General features: G+C 46.1%; 1 protein-coding gene across 4 annotated transcripts in view; it reads right to left on the reverse strand.

Annotated features, from left to right (window-relative positions):
• Positions 1–25,612, reverse strand: part of C21H2orf92 (chromosome 21 C2orf92 homolog) — a 53,077-nt gene that overhangs the window by 18,455 nt on the left and 9,010 nt on the right. For 2 of the 4 annotated variants that reach the window (XM_042266465.2, XM_042266463.2), the window contains exons 2-5: positions 22,378–22,440; positions 18,281–18,379; positions 16,342–16,425; positions 8,915–9,019 (exon numbers count right to left, since the gene is read on the reverse strand). In XM_042266465.2, coding sequence (XP_042122399.2) covers positions 8,915–9,019; positions 16,342–16,425; positions 18,281–18,379; positions 22,378–22,440 — 351 coding nt within the window. Of the gene's footprint in view, positions 1–8,914; positions 9,020–16,341; positions 16,426–18,280; positions 18,380–18,762; positions 18,920–22,377; positions 22,441–25,612 lie in introns of those variants that run through there. The other 2 variants (XM_076557485.1, XM_042266468.2) reach the window with 2 other exon arrangements.

Here is a 25,612-nt window from a genome sequence, read left to right on the forward strand (position 1 = left end):
ACTTTTGAGTTTCTGACTCTATGGGTCTAAGTAGAACTGAGAGTGTGCATGTCTCACAGATAGGGCTCCTGCCTGTGGGGAACCACGCTTCGGGTATCGAGCCTGGACTTGAGCCTCTGTCTCCATTTGTATGAAATACAGATGCTATGACTTGCCCGATAGATGGCAGGACATGTGTGAAAGTCATGTGTAAACCACAAAGAGTTACGCATAACAGGAAAATGAACCCCACTGAGATATGTACTGGTGCCGTCAAACTGCATCATCACGGTTTTAGAAGAAAGAAGACAGGCTTGGGAATGAGAAACTCTCCCACCCTAGCTCGGCCATTGGCAGTCTGTGACTCATTTGAATAAGAGGGCCAGCAAAAATGCCTGGGAGCGTTTGGTCCAGAGAAACAGGAGGCCAAGAGAGTGGTCTTTGGCAGGCATGGGAAGGTCCTGGACACCATGTAATAGATGATCTGAGCTGCTCCGTGGAACAAGTTGGAGCCCATGGGTAGGAGCCCTGAGGAGACCTGCATGGTCTGCGTGAGTTGGAAAGAAAAGCTACACAAAGACAAATGGGCAGGGAGAGAAACAGTGACTCCTACACCCCGGACAACCTCAAGCCGAGCCGGGCCCCAGCCCCGGCAGAGGGAACCCTGAGACCCAGAGTGGAGGTGCAGGGTGAGCTTGCAGAATCTTTGGAGGCATTCACAAAAGAAGCAAAACTCATTGCCATGGGGCAAAGGTTGTTAAGTGTGTGACAAGAGATCCATGATATTTTCATTATTCTTAGAAGAGAGACAGGTTCAGTCATTTTGCAAGTTGGCTTTGAAAAGTGAGAAAATGTTCAATTTAATATACCCAGCCATCAGCTGGCTTTGAAAATGGCAACTCATTAAGGGATCAGCAACGAGACACAGAACATGGTTAGCATGGGCTCTGTCATGAGGGCTGCATTGCCTGATCTTTCAGAGGGCTGTATAAAGAAGATACTTGTGCAGAGGGAGACAGCTATGTCAGTGGAGGGCTTGGCGTAGAAGCATGAGGGCCTGAGTTTGGTCCCCAAGGACCCATGTGAAAAAGATGGTGTATGTTTGTCCTCCCAATGTTCTGGGGAGACGGAGAAGGTGGATCTCTGGGGCTTGCCAGCCAGCCAGCCTAGCCTACTTGCTGAGTTCCAGGTGGCTAGTGAAAGATTGATCTCAAAAAAAAACAAGGTTGAGGCCAGTGGGCTGGTTCAGTGGATAAAGGTGTCTGCAGCCAAGCCCAATGACCTCGGTTCAAACGCCGGGATCCTCATGATGAAGGAAAGAACAGACTCCTGAGAGTTTACCTCTGACCTCCACATGCATGCACAAATGTGTGTGTGCATGTATGCAAATATGTACACACACATGAGCTCACACACACAAAGTAGACATCACACCTGAACACACACTTTCATTTCTCTGTACCACAAAGGGGTCACACTGTCAACAGAAAAAGCACTACTATCCACATTTGTCATCAATATGGCCAGGAGTTTTCATTTCATTGTCTTTGGAGAATATCAAGGGTTGTGAAGTTTTCTGGGGTCCCCCCCCCTTTTTTTTTTAAATGTTTGTGAGTGTCTAGCCTGCATGTATGTCTGTATCCACATATTACCTGGTACCTACAGAGGACAGAAAAGGGCATCTGATTCCCTGAAATTTGACTTAAAGGCAGTAGTAAGCCTCTGTGTAGGTACTGGAATCCAAGCCCTCTGGGAGAGCAGCCAGTGTTCTTACCACTGAACCATCCAGTCCCTCTAATTCACTAACTAGATTGACTCTCCTTTTTTAGCCATTTATTTTATGTATATGGGTGTTTTGCCTACATGTATGTCTGTGCACGACATAAGTGCCTGGTGCCTGCAGAGACCCGAAGAGAGCGTTAGATCCCCTGGAACTGGAGTTAGTTTTAGATGGTTGTGAGCCACCATGTGGGTGCTGGGAACCATCTCTCTAACTCCCACCACCAGAGCCATGCTCTTTTGGACTGTTTGAGCATCCTTACAATATGGCAGCCACCTTTGAGCAGAGTGAGTGATCCATTGACTATCTTATTAGTTGTAAGCAAGATCTTGGAGAACAAGAATATCTCACTTAGCTCTTTAGCCTCTAGCACAGAGCCCATGACCAGTCAGAAAAAAAAAATCAGTTGTTAGCTTTTAAATAAAAGGATGAATCTTGAAGGATTTTGACTACAACTTATGAGTAACTCTGATCCAAAACTACCCAAGGAAAGCATCTTGAACATCCTTATTGGCTATAGATAAGAAAGTTCTGTTCCCCATCAGAGCTACTCCCCTTGGGACCGTTTGAGCATCCTCACAGCATGACAGGCAACTTCCAGCAGAGTGGAGGAACCAAGAGACAGCCAGGTAGAAACACGACACCTTTGGTGACCTGATCTAGAGAGTGGCTCGCCATCGCTGCCGCCACTCATTAGAAGCAAGTCACGAAATCCAGCCCACACTCACAGAGCTCCATATTTTGGAGGGAGAGGTAGCAAAGCATTTGTGGACATATTTTTAAACCATGCAGGAATAGAATTCCAAGGAACACAGCTGAGTGAAGGAAACACTTGCATCTGCTCATATGAACCAAGTATTTTTAACCCGGTACTTCAGGCTCTCTGCCGGAATTATGAGGGGAAGTAACGTTCTTTCTAGGGATTCCATTCTGAAAGAAGCTTGAGCACAGATATGTGGCCTGTAAATCAAAGATCTCGGAGTGGTTTCCATGGTACTGAATTAACCCATATGAAATTGCTGGTATTTCTGACCTACAAAAGCCATTAAGTTCAAATGATTTAACTTTATGATACAGTCCCAAGGGAGGTTTTCTGGTTGAAATATTTCTAACGTAGGGGTTCCTAGAAATCCAACATTGCCAATTAAAAAAAAACAATCAATTTGTGTGTTTTTATTCATGTATATGCATGGTTGTATGTACAGACATGTAAGCAGGTGTACTGACGTGTGTGTGTGTGTGTGTGTGTGTGTGTGTGTGTGTGTGTGTGTGTGTGTGTGTGCGCGCGCGCGCACGTGCATCTGTATAGAGGTCAGGGACCAATAGCATATACCTTCCTTAATTTCTCCCTACCTTATTTTTTTAAGATTTATTTTTAAGCCAGGCAGTGGTGGCATATGACTTTAATCCCAAGCACTCAGGATACAGAGACAGGTGGATCTCTGAGTTCAAGGCCAGCCTGGTCCACAGAGTGAGTTCCAGGACAGCCAGGGCTACATAGAAAAACACTGTCTTGAAAAAACAATACATACATACAAACATGCATACATATGCACATGTACACACACACAGGCACACACACACACACACACACACACACACTAGTTGTGCATATCTGTATGTGGGTACACACATGTAAGTGCAGGTGCCATGGAGTCTCGAGGCCCTTGGAGCTGGAGTTACTGACACTTATGAGCTGCCCAGTGTGTGTGCAGGGAATTGAACTCAGCGTCTCTGCCAGAGCAGTATGCACTCTCAATTGCTCAGCCATCTTTCTGGGTCTCCACATTGTTTTTTGAGACAGGGTCTCTCACTGGAGTTCACCCATTGGCTAGACCGGCTAGCCAGTAGACCTCAAGGATCCTCACCTTGGCCTCCCTAGCACTGGACTGCAGATGTGCGTCACAGTATCCAGGTTCTTCCTCAGCTACTGGGGATCCAAACTCAGACCCTTCCCTTGTGGAGCAAGCACATGACCAAATCAGCCATCTCACCAGCCCCGCAAATAATCAGTTTATAATGTGATAACCAGTTGGGTGACAATCCATTTATAGTGGGATTCCTTCCTTACAAGGACAAATAACACGGAATTGACTTCAAACCTAGTGGGGGTAGCCTGCTGCATACATTGAATTTGGGTAAAATGGGGGTGGGAGCTCATTTGTACTTAGAACATTGTCACGTACTGAGTTAAGAGTCTATAAGGGAGAAAGACATCAATAACGCTTCCTACAGCTTTTTAAGAGGTGATGTCTTCTTTGCTACTATGCAAAGATTCTAGGGGGAAAAAAAAATCTACCAAGATGGCAGGTTAGGGCCTACCTTAAGGTTTGAGATGTGATATGAAGTTTGTTCCAGGGGAGCTGACCCAACAGGCACCTAGTCCCCTCTAGTGTAACAAGAAGGGGCAAAAAGCAAACTCCAGCATTTAAAAATTATCTCATGCCATGAATGCTTTAGAGGGGGAAATGCTGTCTTCGTTGTTGTTCAGTGACAATTATTTTGAGTACATTGTTCACCCATTCAGCCAAAGGCAGGATACCTGGAGACAGAGCTTCCCACCCCAGGGACAGTAGGGTGCCTGTCTAAAGATAGGGGGGATTGTTGCTCTGGATGATGTCTGCAAAATAAAGCACAAACTGTAGCCATAACCAGCAGCTCCGCTGACTTTGGTTTGTGAACCAACACTGCCCCCTGCTGGATGCTGTGACCTGCAGCAGGTTACTTAACCTTTGCATCCCCCAGATGGAAAACCCATGCACAGTTAACATCAGACTGCTGTGGAGATGAAATGGGTAAATGCAGAAGAAAACTCCAGCAGCTGACAGACAGTGCTCACTGTGTTGACTCTGTTGTCACAGTAGTGATTATTATTGTACCAGTCACCCCCTCCCACATCCATTTATAAAATCGTATTACAATCCAGCACCCTTCTATGCCCCTAGTGCCTCCGTGGGACGAAAAGGCTAGTCTGCACTGAAGAGTGTGATCTGTCTTACCATCATTTCAAAGTGTGGACTACAAGAATAACGACCAATAGGATTGGAGAGATGGTACATAACAGGTACTTAATATACACATAAAATACATAAATCCCAAAAAACAAACCTACCACAGCAAATAGAAATTAAGGAATTCTTTCTCAGTATGTAAATATATGTGTATGTGTGTGTGTGTTTGGATAGAGAGGGAGATAGGTAGATTGATGATAGGTAGTAGGTAGATAGATAGATAGATAGATAGATAGACAGATACTCTCTTTCTTAGTCCCATAACCACTATCTTCATAGAGAAACATTAGCAGCATCTCCCCCTAAGAGGGGCACAAGACAGAGTATAACTATATTTCCACTACTCATAAAGACTGTCTTGGAGATAGTAGCAATGTAGTTAGATAGGACCCATATGAGGATGAGAGACTCAGCAGTGTGTAAAGAAGTAGAACTCTCTCTCTCTCTCTGCAGATGCTGTGGTACATATACACACATATTTATATTAGGTGTTACTGGAATCAAGGAAGGTCCTCTCTTAGTCTGCTTCTCTGTTGCTATGATAAACCTCGTGATCAAGAACAGCTTGGAGAACAAAAGAGCTTAAGTGGCTCACAGGTCCCAGTTCATCAAGGGAAGCCAAGCAGGAATCTGGAGGCAGGAACCAAAGCAGAGACCCCAGAGGCTTACTCGCTTGCCTTTTTATACAGCCCAGAACCAGCTGCCCAGGGCTGACCACGTCCATCGGTTATAATCAAGAAGACACCCCTCCACCGGACATGCCCATGAGCCAGTCTGGTGGAGGTAATTCCTCAGTTCAAGTTCCCTCTTCCCAGGGGACTCAAGTTTGTGTGAAGTTGATGAAACCCAGCCAGCACAGGTACTAAGGCCACGAAATGATCGAGAACAGATCAGTTTACTGTCCTATCAAAACCTTAACTCAGGAGTGTGTAGAATAATAGAGAAATCTCCATTTACAGCAACACAGAAAAGTAATAATTTAGCAAGTTATGCATTCACACACACATACACACACACATGTGTAGATAGAGATATGGAACACACTGAAAAAGCCAAAGACAAGCTTAAAATTTTGTCAAGATATCCCCCTTTCTAGCTTAGGGTGGCTCATCGGTTTTTCCAAAATGGCTGAGAAAAGTACAAACCGGTTTTTAATAAAGTTAGACAGACTGACAGTTAAAACTCAAATGGAAAAACTATCATTTAAAATGGCCAGAAAGTCACTGGGTGGGGGGTTGACAGAAATTGCGAAGGGGCTGGTCCTGCAGGACATCCAAACACAAACTGTTTCAGCCTCTCATTAAAACAGCGTGCTGATGTTGTACAAGGAGATGAGCAGGAAGCTCAGGTAGAGCCCCTAAATGTGGGAGAGGGGGAGTTACTCCATGACAAAGGAGACATCTCCGACCACCACGGCTAAGATGGACTTCCTAATAAATGGTGCTGAGACAATCGGTAGCCACATCATGGAAAAAATGGACTGTTACATCTAAAAAATTTTAATGAACTTTATGTGCCAGATTTGATCATCTTTTCTTGGATGTGGCATCGAAGACACAAAGTTGACATTCTAGCCCAGTCCTTAGCAGGCCATCGTCTCCTTGCCTTTCTCAAGGGATGTCCAGTTATCAAAAAGGTAGCCAATTATGTTTAACGTATCACTAACACGATACTTAGAGGAAACAAAATCAAGGGTATTAGAAATCCTCATTTTAAAGGGTGTTCGTTTGTGAATGAATTACCCCAAAGATCTAACTCAGTGGTTCCACTTGGTAGGAAGTGGTCCCTGGGTGCTGCACTCTGAAAAATGCACAGAAACATGTAGAAACCTGGGCTCCACTTTTAGAGGTTCCTGGTCTTGAGGACTCTTAGTAAGTGTCTCCCATCTTCCCACCTGTTCCCCAGGGCTGACACACTGTTGGGTGTGGGGACCACTGGGCTCATCCCTACACTCTGACCTAGGGGAAAAAACACGTATTAATCAGCCCAGATAAGGGAGATTGTCTCAGATTTTCAGGAAAGAAGGCTCCCTGGGCTTCCTGCCATGGTTGTTCAACCTGTCTTCAAGGCAGATCTCCCTAATCACAGAGGTAGGATGAGCCTTGCTCGCTGGCTGGCGGGAACACTTTCCCACAGCCCTCAGGATGGAGGGTCTTCTTGAGTGGCACCCCGGGAATGTGTGCAGCTCCTCAAAAGCCCCCACTACCCTGTGGGGAGGGAGGGCCCTCGCTGGTTTATGGCAGAGGAGGAAGAGTCAGCTGCCAACGGCAGCTCTTTCCTTCACCCTTCCGGCATCCTGGTATCTTCAGTCTAGCCAGGGATTGAACACTTGACCTAATCCAGCTTGCAGCCGCGCATTCTCGGCAGGAGGGTGACCTGCAAAGCCCTGTTCACCCTCCCTCGGTTCTAAATATGAGCAGGAGCAAAACGAATCATTATATACTTATCTCAACTCAGACCATCGCCATTTCCATTTACGGCTGTCGGGAATTACCATAGTGCCAATAAAATATTCTGATTCGAGAGAATCCCAGGAAACATGGCTTCTTTTAATGAAGCACATGGAAAAAGAGAGGGGAAATTTTTTCATTGCTCCTCTGAGCATCTGGGTCCATGTTTTGTTTCTTTCACTATTTTTATTGCATTTTTTATTTTGTGGGTGGGTGGCCGAAGTGGGGTGTGCACAGGCCACAACATGCATGTGGGGGTCAGAGGGCAACCAGTAGATGCCAGATCTCTCCTAGCACCATAAGGGTCCTGGGCCTCAAACTCAAAGTTTCAGGCTTGGCAAAAAACACCTTTGTCCAATGAGATACCTTGTTTCACATTTTTAAATGACACTAACATAGAATTTAATGTGTATGGTGTATGAAGACATGCAGCTGAAAGGTCCTATGTGGACATGGGGCCATCACCTGACCACTGACAACAGAGGAGCCCAGGCAGACACAGGAAATGACCCTCATGACCTGGAATATACAACTATATACAACACATCAACACGCTCATTCCCCTGCCACCAAGGCCATAAGGTCACTGCTGGCAGATTTCTCACTCATGATTCTCTCCTTATAAATTGGGCTGATTCCCAGTTCGTTACTGTTTTCCAGCAACATGAAGCTGCTTTGGGGAAAGGGCATGTTCCTTTTATCATTTTTTGAAGGTGTGCCTTGAGCAAGATCTTTTTCCCCACTGGAGGAGAGGCTTGTTGGTTGGTTGGTTGGTTGGTTGGTTGGTTGGTTTGAATAAGATTGGCACCCATAGGCTCGAATATTTGAATCCTTGGTCGTCAGCTACTTCTTAAGCACCATATCTGCCTGCATGCTGCCGTCCTTCCCACCATGATAATGATGGACTAAGACTCTGAAACTATAAGCCAGCCTCAATTAAATGCTCTCTCTATAAGAGTTGCTATGGTCATGGTGTCTCTTCACAGCAATAATACTAATTAAGACAGGTGGGTTTTTGGTTTGTTTTTTTTTTTTTTTTTTTGGTTTGTTATTATTGTTGGTTGGTTTGAGCTTTTTAATAGATTATGTGTGTGTGTGTGTGTGTGTGTGTGTGTGTGTGTGTGTGTGTGTGCATATGTGTAAATGTATGCTGTGTGTGCAGTGCCCATGGAGGCCAGAAGAGGGTGTCAGATCTCCAGGAGCCAGAGCTGGGAACTGAACTCAGGTCTTCTGGAAGAGAAGCAAGTGCTCTTACCCACAAACCATCTCTCTAGCCCTTTCTCTTCTTTTTTGAGACAAGAGCTCATACAGCCTAGGCTAGCCTCAAACTCACTATGTAGTCAAGGATGGAGGAGATACCATATTTTCGCTCTCAAATGATTCATGCACCCGAGATTATAAAGTACATTGAGTAGATGTTATTAATGCTACTCAGGGTTCGTGCTGCTGGGAGCAGTGAACTCTACTTGCAAATTAGTTGATGTTCTCTGAACGGCATCCAAAAGGGCAGAACATGCCTGACGCTGGGTACCACGGACTCCATAGCCGATGGAAATTACAGCAAGGGTCTCAGACACTCTCTCCCTTCAGTTCTCAGTGTGGCCGTGCCCCATCAGTAACTGTTTTCCAGAATGTTCAGATCACAGCCCAGCGCAGCCAACACATGAATTTCTAATCCATGGGCATGTGCTTACCTTCCTTCACCAAGTCTCTCCACGTAACCAGCTCATCAGCTGCTCTGGCGTCTTCTTTTGATAAATATTTTGGGTCGTTGGAAAAGACCTGCAGCAGGATCTCATCTGAAGAGAAGCAAGCGCGAGCACGTTAACACCAGCGACATGCGCGGGTAAGTCTTGCTCTGTACGTACGTACGCAGCGTGTCCACGGATGAGTGAGTGAATGACTCAGACTCGGCGGAGGCAGGATGCTCAGCTCTAAGATGATCGCACCAGATATCCCGGGCAGAGATGTTTAGCGACTCTGTCCCAGGCCTCATATGTGGAGGTACAGCCTTCCTTCTCGTTCCTGGTATCATTTGTACCCTCCCATAAGACTTCCCCCTCAGGATGACACATAAAAACAGGGTGAAGGCTACAAGTCAGAAATGAGGCAAAACACGTTAAAAGGTCACGAAGAGCTTATTTACAAAACTCTTACTAATAGGGATGGCGAGATGCCTCAGTGGTTGAGTTCACTGGCCGCTCTCCTGGAGGAGCTCGGTTAGATTCCCAGCATTCCCGTATTGGCTCACAACTTGTAACACCAGTTCCAGAGGACCTAGTGCCCTCTTCTGACCACCTTGGGTACTGCATGCATATGGTCCGCAGACAAACATGTAAGCAAACACAGAACATGAAATAAAAATAAATCTTTTTTAAAAACTGGTACTAATGTTTTGTAGTTAGTGATACTTCTTTAATGTTTAGTGTCTCCTTTTAACACTTGGAGGTGTCTTTCCCTGGAATGTGGCCATCTTACCCCTTTCCTAGGCTTTAGCTTTATTCACTAAATCACAGAAAACAACCATCAAAAATTCCATTCACTCCCCACATACTCTGAAACCATTCCCAAGGGATATTGTGTGTGCGTGCGTGCGTGCGTGCGTGCGTGCGTGCGTGCATGCGTGCGTGCGTGTGTATTTACTTTCTTCCTTTTTTATTAATCCTTAAAGATTTTCAAAGTTTGGATTTTTTAAATTTTTATTTCAATTTTTTTCATATGTTTTGAACATACTCTTTCCTCTCCCCAGCCTCTCCCAGATTCCCCCTACCTCCCTATCCACTCAACTTCATGTTCCCTCTCTTTCAAAAAAGAAAATGAAAACAACCCCAAAAAGTGAAAGTCAAAACAAACTTTAAAAAAGGACCTGGGTTCAATTCCCAGCACCTACATGGCAGCTCACAACTGTCTGTAACTCCAGTTCCAGAGGATCTGACACCTTCACACCAATGCACATGAAATAAAGTTATATAAATTACAAAAAAAAAACATTAAAAAAAGAAATTAATAAGAAAAAATACCAAAACAAAATAAAAAGGGTAACAAAAAAATGAGGTCCATTTTGTGTTGGTTGATTGCTCCTGGGCATGGGACCTGCCCTGAAACATGGCTGATCTGAAACATGGCTGATACACTCAGCGACACTCTACTGGAGAAAATTGATTTTCCCTTTCTGAGCAGGTATCAATTGCGAATAGCTTCTTGGTTAGGGATAGGGTGTCTACACCCCCTTTTCTGTGCTGGAGTTTCATCTGGTTTGAACTTGTGCAGGTCTCGTGTGTGCTGTCACAGTCTCTGTGAGTTCACATGTGCATCAGACCTGCTGTGTCTGGAGAACACTATTTCCTCAGGGTCCTCCACCAGCTCTGACTCTTACAGTCTGCCTCCTCTTCTGCATAGATCCCTGAACCTTGAGGGGAGGGCTTTGATAAAGACACCCCATTTAGGGCTGAGTGCTCCGAAGTCTCTCGCTCTGCACGTTGTCCAGTTGTGAGTCTCCATCAGTTACCATCTATTGCAAGAAGAAGCTTCTCTGATGAGGTTTAAGTGATGCTCATGGGTACAGCAATGTCATTAGGAATCATTTTATGGCAATGTCCCTTTAGTGGCAGAATAGTAGGAAGTTTTTTCCTAGGCCCATGACCTACCTAGTCTCGGGTTCTTGGCCACTTTAGCAGTGTCAAGTATGGGTTCCATCTCATAGAGTGGGCCTTACATCCAGTCAAAGAGTGGTTGAATACCCCATAACATTTGTACCACTGTTGCACACTATATCTTGCAGGCAAGTCTCGGTTGTAGGTCACAGAGCTTGTACCTGAGTGCAACTGATGATTTTCTCCTCCAGTAGCATGAAAAGCACCATGAACACTAATCTGTGGGGGTAAAACTTCTAGTTGGGCAGTTTGTCCATGCTTGATGATATCAGTAAGCTGTATCTTCAGCAAAGGGCCTTACCAACATGTTATGGAGAGTAACCAATAGCCTTGGAAATGGTCTGCAATGTTTGAGGGGTTATCTATGGGACCTCTTTAGCCAACAATTCAAAACTATGTAACCCATTCCTGAGACTGGAGGGTTTACTTGAGGACATGTCTAGTTGAGGCACTGTCTCCCCCTTTGTATAGTAATTCCATTTAAATCCCTTTTATATATGTATGAAGTATGATCCTAATTAGTCTTAACAATAAAAACCCGGAGTCAGATATCGAAGGTGAAAGCTGAAAGATCTGAGCAGAACAGCAGCCACCAGAGAGTTCTTACCTCTACAAATCCTTAGACCGAATGGGGGAGCCTGTCTCTGTGAATCCTCCGACTGAATGGGGCCGAGATCCTATCTCCATCGGCCTTATATTCTTGTCTCCACCTCCCGATGCTGGGATTAAAGGCATGAGCCTCCCATGTGCTGGGATCAAAGGCATGCACCACCACTGCCCAGCTCTGTTTCTCTTTTAGACTGGTTCAGTCTTGTGTAGCCTGGGGTGGCCTTGAACTCCTGATCTTCCTGCTTCCTCCCCCAAAGTGCTGGGATTAAAGGCATGCACCACCACTGCCTGGCCTCTATGGTTAACTAGTGACTAGCTCTGCCCTCTGATCTCCAGACAAGCTTTATTTGTCAGAACACAAAATATCAAACATTATATGTATATATTTTTAAAAAGCTTCTACAGTAGAGGGTTTCCACATGGCTTTTAAAAAGGCTTTAGCATTAATTCTCCTCCTCCTTTTCCCCCCTTTACCCTGTCCTCCCCTCCCCCTCCCCATTTAATCCTCCTCCTCTAACTTCTCCTTTCTCTCTCCATAATACTATACTTTCCCTTTCTTGGAAGATCTCCTCCTCCCCCTGACCCCTTACTAGGTCCATAACCTCTGTGGTTATTTGAACTGAAACACACATTTCTAAAGCTTAAAAGCTAACATTCATATACGAGAGAAAACGTGCAGTATTTGTCCTGGTGTCATCTCTTGATGGCACAGGATGAACACCAGGGATGAGCCATCAGGTTCACCATGACACCAGCAAGTCCTCACCATATCCTTTCAGAAGCATCCAGTGTCCCATGAGCCCCCTAAATATATTCAGAATGCTGGGTGTAGCAGTATCTTTAATCCCAGTACTTGGAAATCAGACATAGGCGCATGTCCGTAAATCTGAGGTCATCCTGGTCTACATAGTGAGCTCCAGGCCAGCTAGGGCTCCATAGTGAGACCCCGTCTCAAAACAAAAACAAACAACAGCAACAAATACATGTTGCTCATAGAGAAACCGGCAAGTCGAGGGTTGCCCACCACTGTCAGGCCAGTGTGGCACAATGCTTGATCAGTCAGCAGATGTCTGGGGGGATGGCCTCGTCCCTGCCTGGAGACATGTCCACACTAGGCTCTTACACACAGGGGTGGCTTATTGCAGGGACACTGGTATTTATCCTGCTCAGCTGCTTATACGTGCCATTCTTCAGGTCTTTCATGAGAATTGGGCAGTTCAGCAAGATGCACCTGCCCCTGCCTCCTGAGCGCTAGGATTAAAGGCACCCGCCACCATACCCAGCTGGCCCAGCTATACCCTCTATCTCTTTCTGAGATCTGCTTTGTAACTGGACATGCTTGATGGTATCCTGTCATGTCCTTATGTTGCATTTTCTTATCACTGTTTGTCTTTCTACTCTCCAGACTGGATCTTATCTCAGTATCTTATCTTCAAGTTCATCGACCCAATTTCTGTCTATTCAGAGCTGCTGGTGAACCCTTCTAAAGAGTTTTCTCTTCTGATAATTTATTTCTTAACTTCACAACTTCCCTCGGGCTCCTTTCTCTTTCTCTTTCCTCCCCCACCTGCCCCCACCTCTGGTTTTTTGAAAAAAAACTTTAACTGGAACTTTAACACACACACACCCTGTGCCCCCCTCCATCCACCAACCCCTTTCTCAGCCCCCCAAGATGGGGTTACAGACATGAAGCAGCGGTTTCCATTTCCTCTTTATGGATATTCTCATTCCGTTCATACACCGCTTTTCTAGTTTCTCCTTTCTGGGTGGTTTCCCTCATTCATTCAGCCTATTGCAGCCAGCTCCAGGCTAACAACTCTTTCAGTATACAGGCCTCCTCGGGGAGTGGTTGCGTCCAATTCCCTTTTCCTATGAATGGACCACGCCTGCCTGTTTCTTCGTGTGCTTTGTAATTTGATGTTGAAGGTGAACATTTGAGGAACTGTAACTCTTGAAATACAATTACCCCCACTGCCCGGGGACTGCTGGTCCCTGCCTGCTTTATAAGGGCTAGGACCGCCCATTTGCAAACTATTGTAACGTGTGTTCCTGAGTAAGTGTGGGTGATGGGTCCTGTCCCTGTTTTACAATCTCCGAGGTCAGCCAGTGCCTGAGCAAGATGTCCTTAAGTTCCTATCTCCCCAGAGAAGAAAAGGTCTTATTTATTATTTATGTGTGTGATGGATGTGTGAGTGCAGGCACACCTGTAGACAGCGCAAGTGTGGAGGTCAGAGGATAGCTCTGTGGAGTCAGATCTCCTACTTTTACACGGGCTCTAGGACTGAAAACAGGTCACACACCCATGCTGCATGCACTTTGAACTGCTGAGCCATTTTACCCACCCTATACAGCTATACAGTCTCTCCTCTCTCTCTTCTCTCTCTCTCTCTCTCTCTCTCTCTCTCTCTCTCTCTCTCTCTCTCTCTCTCTTCTGAGACAGGGTTTCTCTGTGTAGCTTTGGTGCCTGTCCTGGATCTCACTCTGTAGCCTAGGCTGGCCTCAAACTCAGAGAGATCCACCTGGCTCTGCCTCCCGAGTGCTGGGATTAAAGATTTGGTGTGTGTGTGTGTGTGTGTGTGTGTGTGTGTGTGTGTGTGTGTGTATACAAGTGTGTGCACACACGCATATGCATGCATGAGTGCAGGTGCCCACAGAGGCCAGAAGATGTAGATCTTCATGGAGCTGGAGTTACAGATGGTCCTGAGCTTCCTGATATGGATGCCAGGAATCAAGTTCAGGTCCTCTGAAAGAACAGTACCTACTTCTCATGCTAAGCCAGCCATCTCTCCAACCCCATCTCTTTAATCCCTCAGCAGAGTTAGTCAGGAAGCCTCTACAGCCCGAAGAGCATTACAGTACAGTACACTCAGGTTGTCCCAGCCCTTCAGTAATCTAAAGCAACAAACAGATTAAAACATAACCCCAAAGCCTACCTGCCTCTTCTTCAAGCACTATAGGAATTTGACAAGTCCCTTCCCAAACAACTGCTTAAGACATTTCTCTCCATTATATGCTAAGTTCATACCGTATAGTGAGGGTAACAATACTCCAACTACACATGATATGCTACCAGGTAAACCCCCCAGGATGGAAATGGGTTACATCTTTTGACTAGCTGGCCCATATACTCCCCACCCCCCCCACCCCCCTCCCCCCCACCCCCCCTCCCCCCCCACCCCCCCACCCCCCCACCCCCCCACCCCCCCACCCCCCCCACCCCCCGCCAAACATTACAGGCGATGCTGTTGGTTACCCTTCTCAACCTGGTGGTAAGACCCTATTGCTTTAGACACCACATACTTATGTCATTGGACACAGAGAAATCCAGCTATTGGTCAACTAGAAGCTTCACCTGGACTGGCTAACAGTCACCATGTTGGAAGGTACTATAGACCCTGCCAGAGGAGAAAAGTAATCATCAATCTCACCTGTCTATGAAGCCTGCAAGCTACAACAATGACCTGCCTGCAATATAGACCTCTGTGGTATTGTATTCCCCCAAATATTGTGCATGCTAATAAACTTATCTGGGGTCAGAGACAGAGCAGCCACAATATTAAACATAAAGGATAGGCAGTGGTAGCACACGCCTTTAATCCTAGCATTCCAGAGGCAGAAATCCATGTGTTCAAGGATACAGACAGGCATGGTGACTCATCACACCTTTAATCCCAGAAAGCAAGCCTTTAATCCCAGGGAGTGGTGGTAGAAAGCAGAAAGGTATATAAGGCGTGAGGACCAGAAACTAGAAGCATTTGGCTGGTTAAGCATTTGGCCTGGTTAAGCATTCAGGCTTCTAGCAGCAGTTCAGCTGAGACCCATTCTGGATGAGGACTCAGACCTCCAGTCTGAGGAGACAAGACCAGCTGAGGATCCGGCAAGTGAGGTAGCTGTGGCTTGTTCTGGCTCTCTGACCTTCCAGTGTTCACCCCAATAACTGGCCTCAGGTTTGATTTTATTAATAAGACTCTTTAAGATTTATGCTACAGACCTCTGATGTAATATTGGCACAAATGTTATGAGAGTAACTAACCACTTTTTAAAAATGGGGTTTAAGACCCACTCCATAAGATAGAACTCGTATTTGACACTGCTAATGAGGCCCAAAACCTGAGATTAATTAGGTCATGCCCTAGAGCGGTGGTTCTCAACCTGTGGGTTACGACTCCTGGGGTTTAAACAAACCTTTCACAGGGGTCACCTAAGACCATCAGAAAACACAGATATGTACATTACGATTCATAACAGTAGCAAAATTATAATTACGAAGTAGCAATGAAAATAATTTTATTTGGGGTCACTACAACATGAGGAACTCTATTAAAGGGTTAGGAAGGTCGAACATTAGGGAGGTTGAGAAACACAACCCTAGAGGAAAACTTACTACTATTATTCTGCTCAATGCACACAGCAATAAAGTGGCCCCTAGTGATACATTGCTATACACCTAGACCAACGAATCACTCAACCTTCACCAGAGACGCTGCTTCTATTTATGTATTTATATATTTATGTGTTTATTTATTTATTTATATTATGTATTTATTTGTTATTTATTTATTTATTGGGTTTTTTTGAGACAGGGTTTCTCTGTGTAGCTTTGGAGCCTTTCCTGGATCTCGCTCTGTAGCCCAGGCTGACACCCTCTCTGAGAAGCAGAGTCCTTTCCCAATGTTTGCATCCCACTTTCTATTGGTTTTCCTGAGACTCTGACAGAGGAACCGATTCCACCACAAGGCAACCAACATGCTCTCCTTCCCTTTGAAGCAGCCGGAACGAGTTACCTAAGAGACAGCCAAGGGCAAGCAGGAGACCTCTTCAAACACAACCTAAAGTTTTCACAGGAGCAGGTGACTTACCAAATATCTTAGCCAAATGGTCCTCTTGCGTATGTGAACTTGACGCAAACTCAGAATTGTTGAAGCTGTTCAGGTGGAGGTGAGCTGCAGGAAAACAAACGTTAGCTGCACTTACGTCTTCCCTCAGATCTACACGTAGTCTCTCTAAAGCCCCATTTCTCTGCAAGGTGCTTCGAGGGGGACAGTTATGTGCCTGGTGTCTTAGCCACTTTCTTGTTGCTGTGGAAAAATGACATCGGCCAAAGCAACTTAAGGGAGAAGTGGTATTTATGCTGGCCTGTGCCTCCCAAAGGATGCAGTCTATTATGATGCAGAAGACACAGAGGCAGGAGCAGAATGCTGGCTGGTGACATCACATTCACACTTAGCAAGCAAGCAGAGATGAATGCATGCTTGATGTTGCTCCCCTCCACCTGCTACAGTCCGGCATCCTCAGCCCAGGGAATGGTCCCACCCACATCAATGAATACATTCAAGATAATCCCTCCCAGGTATGCCCAGAGGCCCATCTCTTAGCTGATTCTAGATTCTGCAAAGCTGAGACGTAACCCATCACAGTCAACCTGTGCTCTCTTTGTCTAAGTGGCACGGGGCATCTATGAAGCAGCTGCGAGTATCTAAAGTTTGTGCCTACAAGACAGCTCAGCAGCTCAAGGCCCTTTTGGTCAAGTCGGATGAGCTCGATCTCTGGGACCTACACGGTGGGAGGAGAACTCCAGCTCCTGAAAATTGTCCTCTGAATTCCACAGGCACGCCATAGCCAATTCATGAACACACACAGAAACAAACAAACAAATGTGTGTCAGAAACATTTTCAACAGAGGAGCCTGGAGCTCCACCCTAGGACCCAGCAGAGGTCATTCCCCACAGTTTCCTGACAGACCATATGCACAGCCACTGAGTGATTTGTGCACACACGCCGGCTCTAAGTGTAGAAGAAAATTGGTAGAAGGGCCTGGCTGGTGGGTGCCAAATGACATCAAGTGGGGCCGCTTTGAGCCAATGAATGAAAAAGGCACCGTTCTCTATTAATGAGACCCGGGAGAATCATTAGGACCAAACACATCTAATCCTTAAGCACTTTGCTGAAAACATGTTACATTGTATCAACTAAGGGAACATAATAAAACCTGCTGCAGAGCAAGCTAGCAGGATTATGCAGCCGAAGTATTCACATTGGTGCTTTTATTGAGTGGCCATTGAGAAACGCATCGGCAGGATCGTTAGTTACAAAACTGCTTTACTTATAGTGCGATTTCAACACAGCACATGTTTCTGGCTTTATTTTGATAAGTAATGACCCATTTCCAGTCTCCCTCTTAATGGAGAGGGCCTTCTCTGTGAGCCCCGTGATTTAGGGCCAATGGGCATGGGGTTTTTATATTGCTTTCTTTTGTGTATGTGGCCAGCTGTTTTCGTTTAGCTTTAGCATTTGAGGGCTGTGCTGCTCTGGGCAAATCGTTTGCAAAGGCTGAGGCGGGAATACGGTGATGAGGGAGTATGTGAGAAGGCTTTGCACTCCAGACCAGTAACTCGGGACTCCTGGGCAGTAAGCTATAAAGTGTGCATGAAAAAAAAATATATAACATTACGCCTAGCTTGTGTTACCAGGAAAATTAGATTCCCATCCTTTGCACAATATCTACAGAGATAGGACCTGCCTGACCCTACACAACAGGTATCACAATAACAATGTTAATGATAATGATAATAATAATAATAATAACAATAATAATAAGCAAGCTCAGGCACACTTTAAAGCACAGACCCCCACAGATAATGAAAATCACACTAAGGGCTTCTGATTTTTCTTTCTTCACATCTCAGCTTGGTAGTGCCCCACCAACAGCTGGGTTCTAGGATGCTCAAGTCACAGCACACCCAATACAACACAGCCTATGAAAACACAGACAGTTTGAATCCATTGAGAGATACTTGCTTTCATTCACGTTTCTCCAGGTGATCAGTCTCCCAGCTGTTCTCGCCTCTTTTGATACGTCATCTAGATTGCTGGTGAACACCTGCAGCATGATGTCATCTGAGGGGAAGCAAGCCATGGATGTGTGAGCGAATGACTCAAACTCAATGGACCCAGGATGCTCAACTCTAAGATGCCATCACAACTGCAAAATCATGATCGCACCAGATATCCCGGGCAGAGAGGGCCACCCACCGCTCTGCCCCACATCTGTTTTCCTTCTAGTTCCTGGTGTCATTCTGACCTACCTCTAAGACTGTTCCCAAGCAGCCCCATGTTGTTGTTGTTGGTTTTTGCTCTTTTGCTCTTTGGTCTTTTGGGGGTCCACCACCCAATACATTCCCAAATAAATGTACACAGAGGCTTATTCTTACTTATAAATGCCTGGCCTTAGCTTGGTTTGTTTCTTGCCAGCTTTTCTTAACTTAAATTACCCCACCTACCTTTTGCCTCTGGGTTTTTTTCTTTTCTTACTTCTGTATATCTTACTTTCACTCTAATTCTGTGGCTGACTGTGTGCCTGGGTGGCTGGCCCCTAGCATCATCCTCTCCTTGTTCTCTTGCTCTTTCTTCTTCTCCTCCCATTTATTCTCTCTTCCTGCCAGCCCCACCTACCTTTTCTCTTCCCTCACTATTGGCTGTTCAGCTCTTTGTTAGGTCAGCAGGTGTTTTGGACAGGCACAGTAACAGAGCTTCACAGAGTTAAACAAATGCAACATAAAAGAATGCAACACATCTTTGCATCATGAAACAATTGTTCCACAGCATAAACAAGTGTAACACATCTTAAAATAATATTCTACACCATGTACAAGCAAAAACCATTTCTTATCTCTACAAGACACACATCATTTCTTCATTTGAGACCTTATTGCTTCTCCTGGTATTAGGTCAAGCTCACTTGGGATGCTAGTGACTCTGAGAGGCCAGATCCCACAACCTGAAGAAAGAGGCCACCCCCTGCCAATCCCCTCAAGGCCCACCTTCCCCAGATCTACCCTCGGATGAAAAGTTAATAAGCTATCCTGTCTCGTGATGTGCTATAGTTTCTACAGCTCCTAATGAATGCTTCAACTCAGTACCTGGCTCCTCCATATTTCCTGTTACGTAGGCTCTACCAAGACTAAATCACATGGCTAGAACTTCCTACCACACATGCACACACACTGAAATGATGTAAAAACAAGATTTCTTGATCAAAGGGATTTCTCTAAAGACTCTCTTCTCTGGGCCTCCCCATCATCCTGTCATGGTGACATTTTTTCCTCTTAGGCTATCCCTCTGCTGTGGTTTAAGTGAGCGTCGTCCCCTATAGCTTTGTGTGTCTGAACATTTGGTGCTTTTTGGGAAGATTGCAGAAACAGTGGTTCTTAGCCTCCCTAATGCTGTGACCCTTTAACACAGTTCCTCATGTTCTGATGACCCCCAACTATAAAATTATTTTCATTGCTATTTCATAACCGTACTTTTGCTACATCATGAATCATAATGTAAATATCTTTGGAGATAGAGTTACCAAAGGGGTTGCAGGTTAAGAACCACTGCTTTAGGAGGTAGAGCCTTGCTAAAGGAAGTACGTGACTAGGGACAGGTTTTGAGGGTTTATAGCCTCACCCCACTTTTTGGTGAATCGTGTGTGTGTGTGTGTGTGTGTGTGTGTGTGTGTGTGTGTGTGTGTACACGCGCGCGCGTATGCCCTCCTTCCCGTTTGTGGATGCAAGTGTGGTCAGCCAGCTTCCTGCTCCTATGCCCTCCCTGCCTATATTAACTCTGTTCCTCAGAAGCCAAAAGCCGAAAGAAACCCTTTCTTTCCCTAAGTAGTTTTTGATCACTGTTTTTTATCACAACAACTACAAAATAACTAATGACCCTTCTTCCTAAAGCCCCTGGAGGCTGTAAGGGCGGAGTCTCTCCTCAAGCCCACTGTGCTGGTTTTAACCTGCTGTACGGCTCCTTCCTGGCGCTCTCTTGTGGCGAGGCTCTCTCATGTCTGGAGCCCCTTTCTCCTAATGAGCCTCATTCCTGAGGGCAAACACATGCCAGCTCTTTCCATGAACCAACAACTATACCATTCTCCTGTTCCTTTATTTAACGCTAGGACGCCTGCTATAATGTGGGGGCCAACAGGCACAGACCCAATTCCCAGTTTGATGCCTGCCAGAACATGATCTTGGGCAAATAACTCTAGCTCTTAGATCTTTGGTGCCCTCGGCAGTAGGGTGGGAGGATCTAACTCAGAGAGCTTTTATGGAAATGGGTATCTGCAGGGCACTGAACACAGGGTCAGTGTGAAGCTTGTGCCCAGGGCCAAATACCTCACCACCAGCTCATTTAGCATTAACCTCAGAGCAGCTGGAGACATGGTCGTTGCTCTGCTCTGTGGAATATGTGAGTCAGAATGGAAAAGAGGTAAACACGCAGGAAACAAAGGTGTCATTCACACAGGATGGAAGACCGGGTTCTCTGTCACAGCCTCGATGCTTTTCCATCTCAAAATGCCCTCACCTCCTCCTGCATCTAGTCTGTGGTTGAAGCCTCAAAGGTAACACCCCCAAAGAAACTTCCCTTCCCACCCTCCCTGGCAGATAGGTCAAGGCCACACAACACACAGAGGCCTCCAAAAGACAACTGAGACCCAGGAAGAGTATTGCTTCTCTAGATAGAAAAATTTGTTTGTTTGTTTGTTTATTATTTATTTATTTATTTATTTTGGAGGGTGGTTGAGACAGGGTCTCACGATATACCCTTGGCTATCCTAGAACTCACTTATGGAGACCAGGCTGGCCTCAGACTCACAGAGATCAGCCTGCCTCTGCTTCCCGGGTACTGAGTTTAAAGGGGTGTGCCTCCATTGCCCAGCTTGGACAGGAAATTTAAAAACTCTAAGCTTGCACTTCCCTATCTCTTCTTCCCCGTGCCTGGAAAGGAGGATGTCTGGAATTGCAGAAGTCATCCTGTGGCCAAGAGACACAATCACCAGGGAAGGTCACAATGATCTCAACGCAACCAGCTCTAACCTGAGCTACTTTGACAGAGGAGGGAAAAAAAGCACTCTTGGATTGTACACCGGGCCATCTATACATGTATGAGGGCATACCAGACATGACCAGACATACTGATATATGTCCACAAAGAGCAGCAAAACCAGAGTTGAGCTGAGGAGAGAAATAAAAAAAAACAAAACAAAAACCTGGGCCGAAGCAGGCAGAACACCAGACCAAGGCTGAGCAGACCTCAGGAGGAAGACGTGATCCCTGCCAGGAAGGGCTACCCACAGATCATACCAAGACTCTCCGCTCTGCAGAAGGTGACTGTCTCTGTCACCCCTCTGCTCCCTCAGCCGACCACGGTGGTTCAGAACTGTCTCCTGGGCCTCCGCTCCCTGGGCTGGTAGTCATTAGCAATTCTCAGCCTGGAGTCTCCCAGAAGGCTTTAAAACTCGACTGGCTGGGTCTGGTGGTCCATACCTTTAGTCCCAGCAACTGGGGGGCAGGGACAGATGGAGCTCTGAGAGGCAGGTCAGGGCTAAACAATGAGGCCCTGTCTCCAAACAAAAACAACAAATACCTACACTGTACAGGACTGGGGTTCGGTGGTAAGGCACCTGCCTAGCAAGCATGAGGCTCTGGATTTGGCTCCCAGCACTGTGAAAACACCCCTCCACTAAATCTAATTCCGAGGGCATGGAGAAGTGCCCTTTAACGTCCCTCTGGTGGTTCCCAGCTCAGCCTGGGGTCTCATACTCTCCGCTAAGCAGAAATCATCCAGACAGGCGCGATGCGGAAGGTTGAGGTGGGTCACCGCCCCAGTGAATGAACTTCCAGATGGCAGGGCTGACTCCACGCCCTGCTCCCATCAGAAAAGCAGAGACGTTCCCAAGGTTTGGTTGATCATCCCATTTGCTTACGTTTTTGGCACCTGGACACTTAGAGGAACCGATTCTTAGCCACAAGGAAGAATGCCCGCCTTCCCTCCTGCCCAAACCACCAGGAACACATAACCGGGGACAAACACGTGACTTCTTCAAATCCAGGCCCCGGAGCCACAGGACGACTTACCAAATAGTTTCGCCAAATCTTCATCAAGATGCTTTGAACTTGAGGAAAAGTTGTTCTTCACACCTGCGGGAGAAAAAAAAAAAAATTAGCTGTGATTAAATCTTTCCCTGGTCAGGCAGGCACGAAGGCGCACACCTGTGATCCTAGTACTTAGGAGTGAATGGGGGAGACCAGGAGGAGTTCTTGGCCAACCTTGCCTACAGAGAAGCTCAAGGCCAGCTTGAATGATACGACACTTGTCTCAAAAATAAATAAGTTGGGCGGTGGTGGCACACGTCTTTAATCCCAGCACTTGGGAGGCAGAGGCAGTTGGATCTTTGTGAGTTCCAGGAAAGGCGCAAAGCTACACAGAGAAACCCTGTCTCGAAAAAAATAAAACAAGATAGATAAATTAATTAATTAATTAATTAATAATAAATAAATAAATAAATAAATAAATAAATAAATAGATTCCATCTATATATATCACACCACCACCACCACCATGCAGGATACATTCCAAGGCTCCAGTGGCTACCTGAAGCTGTGGACAGTACCTAAGCCCATGTATGTTTTCTCTTATATGTACTTACACTGTCTTTTCATTTTGACTGTTACTTATCATGGATGGTGGCGATAGCTCTTGCTGTCTGTGATGTAATACCAAACAGGCACTGGTTTTGTTTGCCTCCTTCACGACTGCATGGATAGAAGAGTCACTGGGGGCCAAGATTAAAGTCCAGTGGTAGAGCCCGTGGCCCGAGTTCGGTTCATCCCAATTTGTACTCTTATCAAGGACAACATTCAATTCCTTTCTTCCTATACTCAAAAATACTTGTCTTATCACTTAAAAGAAGTGCTTCATTTCTTTTCTCTGGCGAATTTGATTCAACTGCAACACTCCTTGGGCTTTAGGCCACTATTAAGAGAACAAGCAGCTCCCCCCACCCACCCCAAGATGGCCCAAGTGGGCCAATTATGAACTGTTTCCGGAATGTTCCATTTTGCATTTTCAGACATGTAACAGAAATCACGGAAAGCAAAACCCCAAGTCCGTAGGGGACCACTACATTGTCTTTAAATCAATACTCCTTTGCATGGTTTGTTTTGGGGATGCTGAGGATTAGACCTGGAGCCCTGTGCATGCCACGCTGCAGCCCTTACACGTATCCTGAGAGAAGTATTTTGCAGGTGACCTAAACTCTATTGACTGGGCAGTAGGCTCTAAAGCAGCCATTCTCAACCTGAGTCGAGACCTCTTTGGGGGTGTCAAATGACCCTTTCACAGGGGTCACCTAAGACCATCAGAAAACACAGATATCTACATTATGATTCATAGCAGTAGCAAAGTTACAGTTACAAAATAGCAATGAAAATAAGTTTAAGGTTGGGGGTCACCACAACCTAAGGAGCTGTATTAAAGGATCACAGCATTAGGAAGGTTGAGAACCACTGCTCTAAAGGTTGATGTTCTCACCTGAGGGCTGCTGGGACAGGTGTCACCCATAGGAGGCTGAGAAGAGGGTGATGGGTAAAGTTTGCCAGTGTTTCCTACCCTCTGCACCACTCACCATTAGCTTTTTATTTGGTTTTGCTTTTTCAGCAGGCTCTGGTCAATTTATTAAAGCAAACTGTCACACGGTTTCCTCTTCCTGGGCCTTGTGTCTATTCCGGCACGCCACTATTATAATAATACCAGAATCACTGGGATCAGTGACAGCCAGTGTGCACACTAAAGGATTTTCCAGTTCAGCATTTTCCTTCATCCTGTCCGAGCATCTTCAGAGCCTGCATGGACCCTATCCTTGGACCCTATCCAAAGACTTCATCTTCTTTGTGGCCTCCATCCTCCCACCTAGGAACCCCAACCAAGAGCAGCTACCAAGATGGTTGGGGAGCGGGTAGAAAGGAAGAAGTTCCCACAATGCACCACTCTCCGTTGCAGAGAGGGTCAGTGTTATCTTGGATCAATCACCATCAGCATCCGGCTCACTCAGTGTTCAGTGTTCCTCTCTTCTGTGAAGCTATCATCCATGGCTCTTAGTGGTGCTTATGCCTAGGACTCAGCTCCAAGGAAAGCTGAAGCAGGAGAGCACATTTCAGAGTTTTTGTTATTTTGGTTTTTCTGTGTGTTGGGTTGTTTTAACTGGAAGGGTTTTCAAATAAAAGTTTCTCAGCTAAAACGATGTGGATAAAGAATCGAGTCGCTTTGGTCAGTTTGGGAGAAGTAGGCAAAAACGCTGTTTCACTGTGCACTCGTCTTCATGGGGAGGATGCTCAGAGTGCCAAGGCTAACCCTTAGAAGCCCTTTTATTACGCACAAGTTGGTGTGTGTGTGGGGGGGGTGTTTACTGCGATTCAGGAGTGGGAGGATGTAGAGTGGGTTGTTTTGGTTTTAAGTCAGGGTCTCACTATGTAGTCTTGGCTGATTAAATTTCCTGGTCTCTTCCTTTATTAATCTTTTTTTTTTTTTTAAAGACAGTTTGCCCAGCAGATTCCCTCGATAGCCCAGGTTGGCCTTGATGTCCAGATCCTCCTGTCTGTGTCTCTCTCAAGTGCTTAGATTACAGCCGTGGGCTGTTTCTAATGTTGTCCTGAACAACTGAGAAAGTTAAAGACGCAAATGTAAGGAGCTCGGGTCAACCATCTCCTGCAAACCTCCGTGGGCTGAGATTTAGACTCCCCCTGGCACTTGGGGCTGCCTCAGAGAGGAGAATGACCTGCCAGAGGAGTTCAGCAGCCTGTGGAGATCTGAGCCACCGCAGGGCTGGTTGTTTGGGTTTTGGGTTTTGAGGTGGGGTTGGTGTCATGTATCCCAGCCTGGCCTTAAACGTACGACATTCTGATCTTCCCATCTCCACCTCTCAAATGTTGGGACCTCATGTGTGAGCCACCATGCTTGGCTTGCACAGTGCTGAGGGTTAAACCCACAGCCACGGCTTTGCCCATGCAAGGCAAACAGCTGAGCGACTTCCCAAGACCAACAGGCTCTTTTTTTTTGGCGGGGGGGGGGGGGGGGGGGGGGGGGGGGGACGACGACAGGGGTTTCTCTGTGTAACAAACAGCCTTAGCTGTCCTGGAACTCACTTTGTAGACCAGGCTGGCCTCAAACTTACAGAGACCCACCTGACTCTGCCTCATGAGTGCTGGGATTAAAGGCCTTGGCCCCCACCGCCTGGCTCAGGCTCTTTTTTTTTTTTTTTTTTTTGAAGGGGGTTGCTGAGGCGCACACTCGGGGCCTTGTGCTCCCCATGCT

Source organism: Peromyscus maniculatus, chromosome 21 (assembly GCF_049852395.1).
Source record: "Peromyscus maniculatus bairdii isolate BWxNUB_F1_BW_parent chromosome 21, HU_Pman_BW_mat_3.1, whole genome shotgun sequence".
Lineage (NCBI taxonomy): Eukaryota > Metazoa > Chordata > Mammalia > Rodentia > Cricetidae > Peromyscus > Peromyscus maniculatus.